This window comes from Coenobita brevimanus, chromosome 100, assembly GCF_032717465.1.
Source record: "Coenobita brevimanus isolate Jiangsu-jjx chromosome 100, ASM3271746v2, whole genome shotgun sequence".
In the NCBI taxonomy this organism is placed as follows: Eukaryota; Metazoa; Arthropoda; class Malacostraca; order Decapoda; family Coenobitidae; genus Coenobita; species Coenobita brevimanus.
Window position 1 is genome coordinate 59,484,889 of NC_137053.1, and position 19,635 is coordinate 59,504,523.

The 19,635-nt window shown below is 41.4% G+C and overlaps 1 protein-coding gene across 2 annotated transcripts in view; it reads right to left on the reverse strand.

The window, feature by feature from the left end:
* The window catches only part of Oscillin (glucosamine-6-phosphate isomerase Oscillin), a 24,436-nt gene extending 7,989 nt beyond the window's left edge, over positions 1–16,447 (reverse strand). For both annotated transcript variants that reach the window (XM_080284103.1, XM_080284104.1), the window contains exons 1-6: positions 16,372–16,447; positions 14,097–14,222; positions 12,886–12,987; positions 9,496–9,678; positions 2,609–2,793; positions 1,884–2,057 (exon numbers count right to left, since the gene is read on the reverse strand). In XM_080284103.1, the coding sequence (XP_080140229.1) occupies positions 1,884–2,057; positions 2,609–2,793; positions 9,496–9,678; positions 12,886–12,987; positions 14,097–14,220 (768 nt within the window). In that variant the 5' untranslated portion in view covers positions 14,221–14,222; positions 16,372–16,447. The remainder of the gene's footprint in view (positions 1–1,883; positions 2,058–2,608; positions 2,794–9,495; positions 9,679–12,885; positions 12,988–14,096; positions 14,223–16,371) is intronic.
* Positions 16,448–19,635: the final 3,188 nt, after the last annotated feature.

Sequence of the window (19,635 nt, forward strand, 5' to 3'; positions counted from 1 at the left end):
ATCTAGCCAGTGCCACACAAAAACTACACAATGGATTATAGGGAAATTACTATCAAAATATGTTCAAGTATATATATATGTCAATTTTTACTCCATCTTCTGGTCAACATATTTTTCAGCCTGTTTGTTTTCTGAATATGTAAGTCCTGCCTACAAGTCATCCAACTGATAACTTCAACAGCCAATAATAATCCATGCTGTACAGGATAATAATGGGATTTCTATTACCGATTCCAAGTGTGCTCAAATGCAACAACATTTCTAAATGAATATGTTAAAACATATGACTGAAAAATCAATGATATCAAAGTGTGGGGAAAAAAAGGTAAATAACATGGGATGAAGCAATGAAGGAATAAAAATAAAGAAATTAGCAAAGAAATAACATTTTTTAGACCAGACAGTGGAGTCCTACCATCACAAACTTCATTTCATTCTACCTTTCCTTATCATCATCCAATTATTTCATAAATCCCGAGTGCAGTACCTCTCTGGAAATTTGATAATCATGTATCAATATTATTGTACCATAATATTCACCAGTCAGCTATGTAACTCGTACTGATGTCAGTTTAATCCAGGAATGCTCAACCTCTCTGCCAAAGGAGAGAACTTTATACATTACTCTGAAGTTTTGGTGGGCTACACAACTGAATTAATTACAGCATGCCCTCATTTTACATAAAGGATGCATTTGAAAAATCCACCGCATTATGACTTGTACACTGAATTAATTATAGCACAAGTTCAACAGGGGATTTGTTTATGGCCAACGGTCACGCATCCAACAGTCTGAAAACAAGTTTCTAACTCACCTAAACTGCTTGCTATTTCAGTTCACTGCATTTCACTTGCTGCTTACCACCAAATATGTCTAAAAATTAGTTTCCAACTCACCTAAACTGGTAATTATTTCAGTTCACTGCACTTCACTTGCTGTTTTAACACCAACACCACATTACTGGTCCATCACTGACACTAACACAACCAGTAGTGACAGAGTTCAAGGGCCATCTTGGAGCAAACACATGACTAACATCCACAATGGCAAGTATATAAGCAACAATGGCAATTGTACACTGACCAGTGATGCAACAGAAGGTGGTATAAATAAGTACAAAGGGCTTCCACAAGCTGCCACCAACTTAGTGCAGTCTGTTGAAACTAGTACAGTCCCCAGTCTCCTTCCATAAACCTTAATTCTGACTACCATTACTTTCAAACAACTTTAAGCAACAGCATGGACGCAGTTAAACCCCTTTAACCCAAGAACATATTTATCTGGCTGAGGTCATGCAATTTTATTTAGCTGACTTAGAACCTCCATGGACTGATGGAACTTGGTACAATCTTAATCATCCCCTTCAGTCAAAAACTATAGTTTTTCTAGTTACCTAACACCAAACATTTTCATTCAACTGAGAAGAGACTGCTTGGACTGAAGGGGATTTAGGCTAAGTGGCACTTATATTGATATGGAGAACTATTATAGTCATCCAGAATGAACTACTGTATTAAGAATGTGTCTGACTATAAATAAAAAGGAATACATAGATGACACATCTAACTTCTTCCATTCAAACCAATATTTGTTTTCTGCACAACTTTTTCCTACTACAGTAATCCTTGTTTTCTATTAACCTAATCCATCCAGCCAGAACAATCTGGAGTACTGCAACCCAACTCTCTACCGACTTTCCATTTCATACTATTCCCAAGCCTCAATGACTACTAACTATTAATACAGTTCCGTATCATATAAAATATACAAAGTTCATACCTAATTCTTTTAAAATGCCAAACCTACAATTAAGGTACCCATGATAAGGTCTAAAATCACTTCATATCACTGCATACATTCAATGGAAAACATGAGCACTGACCTTGAAATACTTGACTGTCTTGACCTTGAGTTCCAATGTAGCATCCTCATCACAGAGCATTATGGTGCGAGGATGCTGTTGGAAGGCCGACACTGTCCACATGTGGTTGACACCCTCCTCAATAGCCATGTGTAGGGCATACGCCTTATGTGACCCCGTGATCAGCACCATCACCTTTGAAAATAAAGTTAGTACAAGACTGAATACGCATTCTTATATCTACAATACTCCACACCTTCACTCTTCCTGGCACCATATACTGTCACTGGGTCTTCATTATTTGTCACTTTCCATTACATATGGCCCATGCAAATTACAGAAAATTTGTCTTTGAAAGCTCTACTTTCATTCGTAAGTTGCTTTGCCAGTTCCCTCTATTTATAAAATTAGCTGTATCGAAAAAATTTCAGTATTTTGTAAAACGCTTTTGGTGTACACTGAGGACTGCCTCTACAGTTCTTTTGTATCCATTACCATTCTACTGTTTTTTCACCTTCACTCTACCTGCAGATCTCTCTCTTAAGGTCATTCCACAAAATCAACAGGCATCTGCGGCGATGTATCATAATGGAAAATAATCGCATAGCCTTGATGAACTGAAACATCATCAATACTTCAGATTCACAATTTATAGCATGATTTGCAACCATGCTTAAAATTTGATGAGCAGTGTCCTCTGACACCACAGGTGAAAACTGTTCATGTGGAAGGGCCCTTAATCTTACCTCTCTAGCATCCATGACAGTGCCAACTCCCACTGTAAGGGCTTGCTTGGGGACCTTACTCATGTCGTTGTCAAAGAACCGAGCATTAGCTGTGATGGTTTCTTGGTTGAGCGTCTTCACTCGTGTGCGTGAGACTAAACTTGATCCAGGTTCATTGAATGCAATATGGCCATCAGGGCCAATGCCTAGATAATGAAGAATGTATGAGAACAGAATACAAGTAGGACACTGATATAGATTCCAACAAAAATAACACTCAATATGTGGCAGTCAGGTATAGTTATGGTTTTATGGCTTGACCGAAAATGAGGGAAATCAGTAAGCACTACAGCATGAATATACCATAGACAGAACATTAGGACAGGAATGGGATATGATGAATAGCTCCTTCACTTTCAACACAAAAAATATTTACGGTGCCCAAACATCTTTTCCCTCTTCACCGCTTCACACAACATAGAAGTTATAAGTGGACAGTGCTTTTTTCTCCTGCCCCAAGGCTACTACTACTATATATATATATATATATATATATATCTAGACGCCTTAGTCCTGTGAGGGATGGCCACAAACAAATCACCTCCATGTTGCCCTGTCCCCCGACATATATATATATATATATATATATATATATGTATATATAAATGTATATAATGTATATATATATATATATATATATATATATATATGTATATATATATATATATATACAGGTTATCCCTTAATTCACGCGAACTTTTTTCACGCGATTTCGGTTATCCACGAATTTTTCGTACAATAATTAAAACAAAATTATAGTATTCAAATAAGTAATTTCAATATACAAGAGAAATAAATAAAATATAAAAAATACCTACCTCCTGCGTGTGTGCACACATATGTATGTGTGTGTGTGTATGTGTGTGTGGGAGCCTGGGAGATCGGTCTACCATGCACCACATAGTCAGTTTGAATCCGATGGTCGAACCATGCATGACTTGCAAATCGTTATTTGTGGCTTATTTTTCTGCCTTCCAGTAATTGCTTGCCTTGTCTGTCAACATGGGGCATAAGCGTAGTGCTAGTGATGGATGTGGTAACACACCAAAACTGACTTGTAAAGTGATGTTGCTGACAGAGAAAGTTAAAGTGTTGGACAGACTTCAGGGAGGAATGTCGGCGACAATTCTCCATCAGGACGATTCCCCGTCATTTATTTACATACCAGTTTATTTAGCAAGTACAGTACACTAGTTTTTTACTTACATGAGTTATAAAATCCCCCTGAAAATTAGTTATTAAAGTATTAATTAATCAATACTAAGTATATTAATAGAATGAAGGGGAATTGTCCATGTTTTGACGGTGAATTGACTTGATGGTGAATTGTCTCAGAACCGTATGTTTGGGGTGAGTCAACTGTTCATACAATAAAGAAGGAGAACGTAGCATACGGGAGACAGTGAGGGCTAGTGCACCAAACTGCTAAAGTGTCTCCACCTACGCCTGTGAATTGTCTTGTAACCGCATGTTTGGGGTGAATGAGTCAACTGTTCATACAATAAAGAAGGCAGAACGTAGCATACGGGAGGCAGTGAGGGCTAGTGCACCAGACTGCTGAAGTGTCTCCACCTATGCCTGTGCTTGTCAGGTTTCAGTTTTAAATTTGTTACATTTTTGTTGATTTTAATACTTTATGCTAGTTTATAAGGTGTATGTAGTGCATAAACAGTATTATTCAGATGTAATATACGTATAGACATGCGTAATTATGTGCACACAAGGGCAGAACATATACGCGAATTTACCACATATGCGAAGGGTCTGGGAACCTAACCCTCGCGTGAATTAAGGGCTTACCTGTATATACATACAGTATATATATATATATATATACTGTATATACGTTTATAGACATAAAAACTACATAATATTATGCATTACATACATTACTATATATAAGGAAAAAACAGTGAATCTACCAACAACTAATCTATCTATCTATCTATTGCCAGACGCCTCAATCCCGTTTGGGGTGGCCACAAACAAATCGCCTCCAAGTCGCCCTGTCCCCCGCCATTTCACTACCCTGCTCCCAACTCACACCCCCCTCTCTCATATACCTCTCCACCCCATCCCTCCATCTCATCCTCGGTCTCCCCCTCCCTCTTCCACCCTCCACCTCACTCACATACACTCTCTTCGTCAGTCTTTCACCCTCCATCCTCTCCACATGGCCAAACCACCTCAGTGTGTTCCTCACAACGCTTCCTATCACATCCACATCAACACCACAACGCTCCTTTATATCCTCATTCGTCAGCCTGTCTCTCCACGTGACTCCACAAGCTCCTCTTAAATAACTCATTTCCACTGCTCTCACTCTTGACTTGTGTCCTTCCAACAACGTCCAAGCTTCACTTCCGTACGTTAGAGTTGGTATCACAATACTGTCATGTAGTAACTTCAGTACTTCCATGCTCACTGCCCTGTTTCTTATCACTGCTTTCCAGGAACCAGCAACCTTTCTTCCCTGCTGTACCCTTTCAAGCACTTCACCCTCAAACCTCCATCCTTACTCATCACACTACCCAAATACTTAAACGTACTCACATTTTCCAATTCTTCACCATCCAACCTCGCTATACATTCACCAGACTTCACCTCTCTCAAAGACCATCACTTTACTCTTCCCTACATTCACCTTTAGGTTCCGTTTCTTACACACTCTCTCAAACTCATCCACCAAGCCTTGCAGCTCCCCTTCATCTTCACTCAACAACACAGTATCATCTGCAAACAACAGTACAGGGAGTTTCCAAACACTATCCTCTCTCACCAGGGCCACTCCAACATCCACTACCCTACCTTGTACCTCTTTTATTACCCCATCCATGTACAGATTGAACAACCATGGAGACATGACACATCCCTGTTTCAAACCAACTTTCAAAGAGAAAAATTCACTTAGTTCACCATCCACACGCACTGCAGCCTTAGCACCATCATACATACTCTTCACAGCATTCAACAACTTCCCATCTACTCCATATATTCTTAACACTTTCCACAATCCTTGTCTATCCACCCTGTCATATGCTTTCTCCAAATCCATGAAAGCCGCATACAACTTCTTTCCCTTCTCTAGAAACTTTTCCACTAAAGATCTAAGAATGAATATCTGATCTACACAACCTCTTCCCTTCCTAAAGCCTCCCTGCTCTTCTCCAACTAATTTCTCTGTTCTTTCTCTAACTCTGTCTATAAGTATCCTACCATACACTTTTCCTATTATACTAAGAAGACAAATGCCCCTATGATTACCACACACTTCTTTTCCTTTTCCTTTGTACAAGGGAATAATTATACCTGACTTCCAATCCTCCGGGACTCTACCTTCCTCCCAGGCCAATCTGCACATCTTCCACATCCATTCTACTACTATCTCTCCCCCATGCTTCAGCATCTCACCACACACTCCATCAATTCCTGGGGCTTTCCCCGATTTAACTTTCTTCATTGCTTCCACAACCTCTATCCTTCTGATTTCTACCTGTCTTCTCACCTCCCTCCTTCTCCCAGCCATTCCCCAGCCACTTATACTCGCATTACTTCCATCCTCTACGTTCAACAATTCCTTAAAGTGTTCTCTCCATCTGCTCACTTTTTCTCCCTTCTCCACTAGTAATCTACCATGTTTATCTTTCACTCCCCTGCTAACTTCACTTCCACCCTGTCTTACTCTTTTCACTTCTCTCCAGAACATTTTCTTACAGTCCCTCCACTTTACACTCAAATTCCTTCCAAATTCCTCATCCACTCTCTTCTTACTCTCTCTTACTAATCTTTTCACCTCTCTCTTCCTTTCCACATATAACTCTCTCTTCTGCCTCTCAACTTCTTCCACGCCCCTATTTCTCATCCATTCATTGTATGCTTTCTTCTTTTGTGCCACAGCCTGTTTCACCTCTTCAGTCCACCACGCTGTTCCTTGCACCCCCCTCCGTCGTCTCTTCCTTCCACACACCACATCACATGCTGCACATATTTCTTCTGTAAATATCTTACACACACCTTCCACGTCTCCCATCTGCTCCAATTCATATTTGCCCAATCGTTCCTCCACTTCTCTCTTATACTCTGCCTTTTTCTCATCCTCTTGTAACCTTTCCACTCTCCTTGCAACTACTCCTTCCTCTCGTCTTTCCCTTCTTCTATTCCTCCATCTTACTTGCATCCTAATTCTGGCCACCACCAAGTAGTGGTCAGAAAGGCCACTCCCCCAACCTCTATAAACTCTTGCATCCAATATACATCTTCGCATCCTTTCATCCACACACACATAATCAATCATTGCCTTCCTTTCATTCAGTTCACCACCCACCCTTCTCATCACTCGCCATGTATACCTGTGGATCATTTTATGCCTGAAGAGGGTATTGGCTATTACCAACCCCCTCCCAGCACAGATGTCCACTAACGCACTCCCATTCTCATCTATCTCAGCAGGCACACCCCACTCACCAACTATTCCATCCACCTTCACATTACCAACTTTACCATTCATATCACCGATCAAAAACACTCTCTCATTCCTTCCAAACTTTTCCATGCACACTTCCACATTTGTCCAGAACTCTTCTCTCACTCTTCTAGCACGATCTTGCGTTGGCGCATACACACACACAATCGCCCACATTTGTATTCCAACTTTCAACTTTACCCACACAATCCTTGACCCAACTGATCCATACTGTCTTATGCTCTTCTTCCATCTTTTACTCACAACTATACACACTCCTTCCTTTGCCCTCTCATTCTCATCTACTCCTGCACATATACCCCATCCATACTCCCATTCTCTCACACTTTCTCCTCTCCATTTTGTTTCAGTTATTCCACATACATCCACTTTCGCATCCTCAAGCACCTGGACAATCTCTCTCTCTTTCACCTCATCATTCGCTCCTCTTACATTCCATGTACACATTACCAAGTCCTTTGTCCGGTCCTGGGTCGTCAACGTTTGGTCAGTCCTTGTCCGAGGCTTCTTGTTTGTTTTTTTTAGTTAGTTGTTTTCCGGGGAGGGGCACTAACCCTCCGCCAACCCTTTTAGTCGCCTTTTACGACAAGCAGGGATACTGGGGGAGTATTCTTGAAAACCCCCCTACCCCCAGGGGTACAAGCATTCGATCAATTAGCTCAGCCTTTCATACTGATAATGTATTTAAAATACTCCTACCTCCTCCTAAACTGGTACCAGAAATACATTTTCTCCTTATAAACTCCTCTAGGCCTAGCTGATTTGCACATATCTTGCACCTCCCTTAATACATATCCCAATGCTGGGGAAATTTAATGTCACCCTATTGCTTACATTCAATATAATTTAAGACATCAAGATACAGTCATTACCAACTAGTGCTGTTAAAATAATAGGAGTAAAATTACATGAAACATCAAAAGTGTGAAATGCTAAATATTATCAGTTATCATATACGGTATTAGTATATAAAGTAAATTTGGAAGGAATGTTCAATTTGAATATATATTAATGTTCAACTCAAATCAGTGCCAAGTCTTGCAGTATTTCTTCACTGGAGGGGGGGAAAAAAAAAAAAAAAAAAAAAAGTATGTAATATTTCATGCTCAGAAAAGTTACTTTCCTGCCTTGCTCTCATATCTGATAAGATACTGGGAGTACAGAAAAAGCATTAAAATGCTTATCATCCGTATGACGTATAACACAGACATCACCAGGCTACGCAGGCTTTATACAACTCTCTCCCATCTTAAATTGCTTCCCTCTTTCCTCTCATTTAAAGCTGCTTCACTCTTTCCTCTCATTTAAAACTGCTTCACTCTTTCTCATTCTTATGTATATCTGCTCAGTTTTTTCCCAACCTGTAGCACGTCTTCCTCTTTTAACACTATTTCTGGTCAGCCTTGCGTAACTTTTCTACCTCATTCCCGGGCCACGGGCGAGTTTCCAACGAAATGAAGATTTGTTGCCTGTGTTCATCAAATTGTTATTCCATGTATTTGAGCCATGCAAAATCACTCCAACAAATGATGCACCGGCACGTCATCGGCCTGGAATCAGATGGCCAACATATGACACATCGGTGCGTCACTGGCCCGGAATAGTGTTAAAATAGTAACTTGTAGACTTACCTCATTTTCAGACACCTTTTTTGTCAGTTTATATCCAAGTGGGTTCATAGGATACTACAATAAATTCAATTATCCGTCATCACAATATCAGGCCCAACACAATATCCGGCGCTGCTGGCTAGGTTCTATTAAAGCAATATATGGCGCTGAAACGGGATGTAACCTGCGGTTCTATTCAATATCTGGCATCGAGGTGCATAAACTGCCCCATAAAAAGTACCAATCGGTGCTGTACTACTGTACTGTATCATTACTTTATTGTATTTTATGCTTAATTCTCATCTTTCACTCATAGGAAAGTTTTTAGGATAGTGGGTCAAGATGGACAGTAAAATAATATCCAGCTTGATGCCATAATACTGGGCCGATGGAAGGTATTATGCAATATCTGGCATTTCAAGATATTTGGCGTTGGGACTGGCTGAATTACGCCTAATAATTGAGAGCATACTATGTTTCTCTTCATCCATTCTACCTACCTAATATATATTCACATTTTAGTCAACCAATCATGAAACACTAAAATTCTCCAAGTCTGCTGAGTTCCTAAGTTGGTATAACTGGGTTTTGATTTTGAAAGTCACTGCTAACTGTCTTTGTTTTTTATCACAGTGAAATGGATCAATATTTAATCTGCAACTGTGCATTATGCATGAACCTCACAAATAGGAAAGACAAAACTAGCTATTCATAAATAAAGTAATGCATGTAAGAAAATCAGTCCTTGGAAATACCTCCCATGAAGAGTTCAATGCCTCCTGCCTCTTTTATCTTCTGTTCATAGCTCTGGCATTCTTGCTCCAAGTCAGGTGCATTACCATCAAGTATATGTACATTGGCTGGGTCAATGTCAATGTGCTTGAAGAGGTTCTCCCACATAAAGGTATGGTAGCTCTGACTGTGGTCCCGAGGAATGCCTGCAGTAGGATATTGTGATGAGATTGGTTTAGGTCCGGAGGTTATTGGATGTTTTATCAGTTATGATGTTACATACTTAAATACTGTAACTGGGAAATAGCGGCAAAAACTGAATGGCAACTGATCTACCATGCACTGAAGAAAGGGAAAAATGGAACTGAAAAAACTATCAGGGGATATGGTATTTTCAGGAACTCACAAATCTGTAAAGAGAATGCATTACCAGTAATTAATGGTTTATTGAAAAGTTATACTATCCACAAAATTATTTCTGGCATAGATAGATATGAGATAGAGTTTAATCTAGGCAAGACTGAATAAAAAAAGAGTACAGAAAAAATATTTCATTTACTTAGTTCTATCTATCTACGGTATCTATTGCCAGATACCTTAATCCTGTAAGGTGTGGCCACAAACAAATCGCCTCCATGTCACCCTGCCCCCAGCCATTTCACTGCCCTGCTCCCAGCTCACACCCCCTCCCTCTCATATACTGTACCTCTCCACTCCATCCCTACATCTCATCTTTAGCCTCCCTCTCCCTTTCCCCCCTCCACCTCACTCACAAACACTCTCCTCGTCTGTCTTTCACTCTCCATCCTCTCCATATGGTCAAAACACCTCAATGTATTTCTCCTGACACTTTCTATCACATCCACATCACAATGCTCCTTCACTTCCTCATTTGTCAGTCTGTCTCCCCATGTGACCACATGCTCCTCTCAAATAACTCACTTCCACTGCTCTCACTCTTGACTTCTGTCCCTCCAACAAGGTCCAAGCTTCACTTCCATATATTAGAGGTGGTATCACAATACTGTCATGCAGCAGCTTTTTAAATTCCATGCTCACTTCCCTCTTCCTTATCACAGCTTTCAAACAACCAGCAAACCTTTCTTCCCTGCTGTATCCTATCAAACACTTGATCCTCTAAACTTCCATCCTTACTCATCACACTACGCAAGTACTTAAACAGGAGAAATGGCATTCCCCCGAGATAGACCCTGTATTGGATCATATAGCCCCGCTAGGTTACAGGAGCGCGCTACCACTCCTGGCACGGCAGTCCCGGGCGAGGCTCGGACTCGCAATCCCCCGAATACAAGCTTGATGTTCTACCACTGAGCCACCATGCCCCCTGTCAAGTACTTAAATGCACTCTCATTTTCCATTTCCTCCTCATCCAACTTCACTGTACATTCAGTTAGGGTACTTCATTTCCCTCAAAGGTCATAACTTTACTCTTCGCTACATTCACCTTTAGATTCAGTTTCTTACACACTCTCCCAAACTCATTCATCAAGCCTTGCAGCTCCCCTTCCCCTTCATCTAACAACACAGTATTATCTGTAAGCAACAATACAGGGAGTTTCCAAACACTGCCGTCTCTCGTTAGGGCCGCTCCAACATCCACTGCCCTGCCTTGTACCTCTTTTATAACCCCATCCATATACAGACTGAACAACTATGGAGACATGACATTTCCCTGTTTCAATCCAACATTCAAAAAGAAATATTCACTCAGTTCACTGTCCACACACACTACAGCCTCAGCCCCCTCATACATACTCTTCATGGCATTCAGCAACTTCCCATTTACTCCATGTATTCTTAATACTTTCCACATTCCTTGCATATCCACCTTGTCAAATGCTTTCCCCAAATCTATGAACCCTGCATACAACTTCTTTTCCTTCTCTAGTAACTTTTCCACAAAAGACCTAAGAATGAATATCTGATCTACAAAACCTCTTCCCTTCCTAAAACCTCCCTGTTCTTCTCCAACTAATTCCTCTGTTATTTCCCTAACTCTGTCAATAAGTATCCTACCATAATATACTTTTCCTGTTACACTAAGACAAATGCCCCTATGATTACCACACACTCTCTCTTCCCCTTCTCCTTTGTACAGGGGAATAACTGTACCTGACTTCCAATCCTCCGGGACCCTACCTTCCTCCCAGGCCAATCTGAACATCTTCCACATCCATTCTACTACAGTCTCTACCCTATGCTTCAGCATTTCACCACACTTCATCAATTCCTGGGGCTTTCCCCATTTTGACTTTCTTCATTGCTTCCACAACTTCCAGCCTACTGATTTCCTCTCTTCTCACAGCTATTTCCCAGCCACTTATACTCCCATTAACTTCATTCTCTATGTTCAACAATTCCTTCAAGTGTTCTCTCTCTCTGATTACTTTTTCTCCCTTCTCCTCAAGCAATCTATCATTTTTATCTTTCACTCCCCGACTAACTTCTTTATCACCCTGTCTAACTCTACCTCATTCCAGAACATTTTCTTACATTCTCTCCACTTTAAATTCAAATTCCTGAATTTCTTACTCTCTCTCTTATTAATCTTTTCATCTCTTCCTCACTACATATAACTCTCTCTTGTCTCTCAACTTCCTCCATGCCCCTGTTTTTCATCCACTTACTATATGCTTTCTTCTTTGGTGCCACAGCCTGTCTCCCCTCTTCATTCCACCATGCTGTTCCTTGCACCCCCTTTCATCTTCTCTTCACCCCATGCACCACCTCACATGCTGCACAATTTATTCTGTGAATATCTTGCATACACCTTCCATGTCCCCCTTCTGCTCCAAATCATATCTACCCAATTGGTCCTCCACTTCTCTCTTGTACAGTATTCTGTCTATTTTCCATATAACTTTGCTGAAAAAGTTTAATGATAGTCATCATATTCGCAGAATGAAATGAAAAATACTGCAATGATGTTACATCTGAGTACCCAGCATACATAAAGCTATCAAAAGCAGGTTTAGCTAAAAAAACAGTTGATAACAGAAATTTGTTCTAAAGCTGCAACAGGTGATAATTTATCTATCTATCTATTGCCAGACACCTCAATCCCGTTCGGGGTGGCCACAAACAAATCGCCTCCACATCGCCCTGTCCCCCTCCATTTCACTGCCCTGCTCCCAACTCACACCCCCTTCTCTCATATACCTCTCCACCCCATCCCTCCATCTCATCCTCGACCTCCCCCTCCCTCTTCCCCCCTCCACCTCACTCACATACACTCTCTTCGTCAGTCTTTCACCCTCCATCCTCTCCACATGGCCAAACCACCTCAGTGTATACCACTGTGCTATGAGGAATTGGGGATATGACTTATCAACAGCTGAATATATAATTAAAATGATTATCTGCATCAAATCCAGGTTTACAGAATTACATACCGACATATTCATCCATATTAAAGGTCTTGACATACTTGAATGAAATCTTGCCAGCCTTGTGGTACTGAACCAGTTTCCTGTATGTGCCCATAGGAGTGCTACCTGCAAAATAAACCTAAAATCAGATACCACAGACAAAGAATCTGAACTATAGTTAAAGTAGATATACAAAAAAAACAAAGATAATATATTTAGCACAAAACTTTCTCTAGACCTGATAACTCAGACCATAAAATACATTCACAACAGAAGGTCAAATAACAATAGTGACAGCCAGTCCTGTGTTGGGGCCAATGGCTAGGTTACCACTGTATAGCCTAGATCATAATATGGAAAAGTGACTAGTCCACTTGTGGTAGGTGGGGGCGCTCACCATCCACTCACTCGATGTAGTGCTGCTCTCGGGTGTCAGCCCTTTCCTCTCCATCCTTCTTTCCTTCCATTCTCTTCTGTCTGTCTTTCCTTCATTCTTTCCTTGTCCTTCTGCCTACGGGTGACTTTACACTCCCTCTTCTGTCTTTCTTTCCTTCATTCTTTCCACTTCCTTCAGCCTGTGGGTGACTCTACACTGAGTGACAGGCCAAATGGTTTCCTGTGCACCAGGAAACCATTTACTACGCTGGGTGATAACCATATAACCAAATTTTGGCACCAGGTGGTTTAGTGGGTAATTATTGCGCTCCAATCGGATTGAGCTGGTGAAGGTTTATATCCAAGGGATGGTTGGGGTTGATTGCTCATGTAATGCCACTCAGGGATGAGTGAGCCTGGTCACTCTCATCTTAAATGTCAGGACCAAATGCCTAGCCCCGGGCTCCTACGCTCCTCATGGGGCAATGTAGGATTGGATGATGGATGGATGGATGGACTAGTCCACTGCCAGTGAGGTCACATAATCAAGTGACTGTAGCTGCCTCTTTCAGATTCAGTCATATGCACAAAGGGTACACATCTATGAGAACTCTTCACCCTGCCATTGCTGAGAGATTATCATCTCTTCAGTCTCTGAAGGTAAAGTTGCTCCAGATCTGTCCTAACAGTGTTTAGATTGCAAAATCATCACCAAGGTAACAACAGCACTATAGCCATTCCAATACAGTATTAAACACCACAAAATCAACAAGACAAAGGGTATATTAATTTCACCCTCTGCTTAGCTACTGTCTCAGATTACACATTGTTTATTCTAAGTGAGGGCAGACTCTACTTACCTGTGGGCAACCCTATCACAAAGTACTTGTCAGGGCCTGGGTTGAAGTCATTGATGCGCTTGATGATGTAGCGTGCAGCCCACTCTGCTACTCTCTCACTGTCATCGAGAATTACAAGACGCATCTCTGGAAATAAGAAATGGTACTTATTTACACCTGACTTACTTTAACTACAGTACACTAGTTTCTTTAAGCTGGCCACGAATTAAGGCATATATCCCATTGAATCCCAGTGTCCCGAGTATTGGACAGAACTGGGATTTTTCAAGTCTTTATAAAGTAGGGAACCCCCGGGTAGGGACTTTTGAGCTTCGCGACTATGACCCGATAGGCGGAGGGCGGTACGCTTAGTACCCTCCCAGTGCAATGCCTCGCCCAGCACCCCTGGGATCCAATGGGTTAATGATTGGCAAACCTATTCGTCTCTTTAACACATTGGAGCCCAGTGTCCCGAGTATTGGACAGAACTGGGATTTTACAAGTCTTTATAAAGTAGGGAACCCCCAGGTAGGGACCTACGAGTTTCACAACTATGATCCGATAGGTGGAGGGGGGTACGCTTAGTACCCTCCTAGTGCAATGCCTCGCCCAGCACCCCTGGGATCCAATGGGATATATACATATATATTTTTTACTAAAGCTGCTTTAGTGTATAGCTCTTACCATTCAGTTATGTTAGAATTCTCATATGTTGCACCCACAACTGGTTGATTTGCACTACAAGACCATTACACTGGGAAAAATCAGCATGGTTGTGGTAGCTACATGGTACCAGAACATAATAAATCACAGGTGAGAGTAGTTATGAGTGAATTTAGTATGCTACTGAATGTAAACATTCTGGTTCTTTCTAGCAGTGTCATGAATGATTACTGCTACCTAATACATTATGGCTATGACATTCTGGTACTGTGTCAGCTGATCAAGAAATCACATCAAAATATTTCTGAAACTAAAAACTGCCACACACACTACATGACCCCATATTTTGTACACTGTTCCTATTTTCTATGCAAAAACCAAAATCCACAATTACTGTAGTAAAAACAATTGCACTACCGTACTCTTCAGAAAAACATCACCATTGTACATTCTCATTAAAAATGCTTTAACAATATCCAGACCCTGGTTCAACCCTGGTGAGATACTGTCTACCACAAAGCAGCGACAAAACTCAACAGTTTACGGGACATGCTGTATTTATTCTTGCAGGATAACCCCACAGAAGAAGTTGCTTACTGGTGGCCAATGGGTCTGCACTGCCAGAGATAAACCAGAGTTAAGGAACAACAAAATCAACCAATGTCCTGCATGAATTTCTACATCCATGAGCACTAAGTAATGCACAGTACTAGTGCCCAATGAGCAACAAGTACAGTGTTGGGATGGCAACATCTGCTGACCTATGGGTAAGTTACTAGGTCATTCTGACATTATGTAAAAGAGAAAGTTCATGCCAGGTGGATACTGGTACTAACACAGTTGCTAAATTATTATTGTACTTCCTCTATGCCTCAATGTATCAACTGAAACAACCAATGATTAAACCTACATTAAATGATCATCCTTGAAAGAAATAACTATTGTAAGATGTTACAAATCTACTGGTTGCATCTTACAAAACCTAAGAAAACTATAAGGCATGAGTCTCTAAAAGTGTATAATTATATATACATTACCCGTAATATATATATATATATATATATATATATATATATATATATATATATATATATATATATATATACTACCAGATATACTTAGCTTGTCACTTTTACTGTTTATTAATTTCATAGTACACCAGACTTTGCAAACCACTATACTGTACAACTGTAACTCAGATGAGAGGTATGTACACAGAGCCTGCAGTCTGTAATGTCATTAAACCACTTTGGTATGTATAAGCATATTCACAAAGTTTCCTTTACCTTGGTAACTTTAGCCTTATATGAATGTTAACAAATTAGTTGCAACCTAACACGAATTGAAGGTAGTGATAGGCGGTTCACAGAGCGAACCGGGCTACCGATGTTTTAGAACAATAACATGGGTATAACTTAAGCCAACCACAAGTACGCATATGGTAAACTAGGTAAGACTAATGGTTATGAGTCTCCTTTGTCCACCCCCCGCAAGGCTCTGCAACGTACTCTAGCTACACTTGTCTCAACCACCTCCCTTGTACTAAGTCACCATACTCCATCAACTTCCTTAACGTCTCATTCAACTTAACTGTCACACACCTGTCAGGCTTTAAATGGATCTGCTAATATACCTAAAGATGAATGAAACTTGTGTGATGAGGGAGAGTATGCAGCTTCCTCACCCCGCCGACGTGGTAGTGACACCGGGCAACTGTGTCGGTCATTTACCTTGAGAAACACTGCGCTTCTTATCCTACCACAGACAATGTACACGAGATCTTCTCATTGACTTTGAGGTTTGGGGTCTTGTAACTGCCTGTATCATAATAAATAAACTCGTACTTCACATTTAATAATCATTCGAAGAACGTAAGAATACCAAAAGAAGCTAATTCCATACTTTAGCCGAAACCTCCATCGTGATAGGAAAACAAAAGATCGAGTTGCATAACCTCGAAATTTATTAAATTTTTTGCTCAAAAGCTACTTCACATATAAGTATCAGAGTACTTTATTAATACTGATCATCAAATACTTATTTGTTAAAACAACGAATTACAGAGAAATTTTTGCTACATAAAATTATAATGAAAAGTTTGTCGATCTTCCAAGAATGGAAACAATCCTCATAAGGTTTACTGCGAATCAAGCACAATAAAGTCTTAATTAGTTAATGAGGGGGTATATATTATTTGATTTACACGAACCCACGAACATTTAGCATGCTCATCACGTGATTCACATGTGAAAAACTCCGTGCCAACTTTCTACAGAACCTGTTGCTTGGTTGACCATGTAGGTTTTGTCCTCAGACATCATCAGCCTCTCCCACTTTCACGCTAGGTAGCAGCTTTGAAACAAGGCTATCAGATATATGTCGCGACATGTTTAAGCTGAAACATTTCTACTATCTTTCCACCTTCACCCCTCTCTGCCATCGTAGGAACTATGAGGCTGTTGGAAGTGGTTAAAGGTGGGTCACGACATACAGCCCCTACGTACGTTTCTCATCAACTTGAATCATTTGCCTACTGGATGTTGTTCGGCTATCAGTAACTAAAAATTATAAATAATATGGATTATTATTTGCAGTTACGTAGCAAACTTAACTAGGATATTTCCGTGGATGGCGAGTATGATGTATAGTTTGTGAAATACCCGTGCAGCGGGGTGAACTAGACACCACAACCCCAGGAGGAGAGTGCGGGGGAGGGTGATACCCACCCCACCAGGAGATGACAAGGAGTCTGGCTCACCTGTCATACCTTCCAGGCAAGAGCGTCTTATATCCCTCGCGACCCGATGCCCCTCTTCCCCGTAGCCAAACCACCCGGCAGTGTACAGGAAAAGTACACTACACTCCGGCGGAAGGAACGCTCGCCAGAATCGAGGTGGGACTTGCAGTGGCAAGATGTCAAGCAAACTCTCGGACGCCGAGTCCCCTGAAAACAAAGCTTTGCCTGGATCGGCCTACTTTTTAACAGAGGAGAGAGGACTCAGGAGGGGCCTAAGGGATTGCTATTCCCCCAAAGGAGCAGCGGCACAGTATCACCCGTTGGGTATAATGTGGGTGGAGGGACCGTCGGTCAGCCAGCCTCTGCCAACCACCTTCGGGAGCCAGCATGTCGGCACGTCCACCAGATGACCTTCGCCAGCACCCCCAAGGAGGTAGGAGGGCCCTGGGATACTCTCTGCCAGAGGTACCACGCGGGACGAAGCGTCGCCATCCCCCAGTGCTGTCTCCAGGATAGGAGTCCCAGACCCTACGGCTGGAGTGCAGCCTACGTCAGAGCTGTGGCAATAGCCGGGCCCGGGCATATCCATCGGGCACCTTCTCCTGCCCCAGGGTCTGTAGTACCCAGAGGAACCTCCCCCTTTTTTTTTTTTTTTTTTTTTTTTTTATGTGCTTGACTCTGAGCATAGGTTTCTCAGCCTGCTCCCAATGCCCAGTAGTCTCCTACATGTACACCTCTACATGTCACCACTTCGGCGCTAACACCCACCGTCCATATTGAATACATGCTAGGGCTATCTCATACAGGACTGGTGTATTGGTATTAGTGGGGGTATTTTTAAGACATGTCGGCGGGTCTTCTGGTAGATCGGTAAAGTCTGCCGTAATGAAATTCAAATCCTTAAACTGTTCCCTGCACCAGCGGGGATTTGAACCTGGGTCCGGTAGGACCGCAAGGCACCTCTCTACCTAAAGTGTGTGGCTCTTTCGGTCACGATGGTTTGCAAGTTCTCGTTAATTAGAATCAGCTTGTCAACCATCGTGACCGGAAAGGCACCACACAGGTAAATGTGCTTTATGATACAATGTTATTCGACTTGCTACTTGAAAAAAAAAAAAAAAAATGCTAAAGTAAACTATTCAAAATAAACCGCTAAGGAAGAGGTGCTTCGGAACCTTCAGCGCCACCTAGAATACGGCCTTACTACATACATACTGTACAGTACATATATTCATACGTATTACATCATGTGCGTGTAGGCTACACTGCTCATATATAGGTGTAAGCTAAAACTGCCGTCTCTCTTTCTTGCATACTAAGCTGTAACAATAGATTAACACTAGAACATGGTGCTAGTCACGAATAAGTACTACGGAAAGAATGCAGGGTCGTAGAATTGTCTTGTTCTGCCACTGAGCTACAGGAAATGGGCTGCAAAAGAACGAAAATCTCTGCCAAGTTAAGCTGAACGAACTAAAATATTCTGGGGTGTTTGTCGGGTCCAGTCCTTATCAGATACGCCACGTGCTGTAAACTTTGTGATGTGGCTGGGACCCACCTGCATCTCTTACCAAAACTGCAGCCACGTTAACAGAGGACGCTATTCTCGTCGGTTTAGGAAGCTCCCTAACAATAACACGTTTTCCTAAGTGATTTATTTTGTTTATTACATCTTACTGTCCTATTATGCGTTACATAAAGCCTTTCAATATTGCCATACTCTGCATGAACAATCTACAAGGGATAATATAATGGTACCAATATAAACACTCAGACTCCTATGACTAACTCTTAGCTAACCATACTCGTGTAGTGTTGACTGGTACTGCGTGAAATATTATAGTGGGATTTTTTCACTTAAAGGAACTGGCCCACTCCCACAAATCGAATACCAAGTCGTGGTTGGATGAAATTCTTTGAGCCTTAGTTATGAAGTAGGCATGAGTCTCCTTGGTTGCTAATTAAATCGACCCATCAGACTGACTACACTTGGCCATCATATGCAGCTGAAAGGGGATTAGGATGTTTAATTGGAAAACACACACACACACACACACACACACACACACGAAAAGTTTCACTGACGAAGTGGGTGGTTACTGTCCCCCTTGAGCAAGGAGACGGGTGTGTGCGTGTGTGAAGGTCACAGCCTTGCCCTTG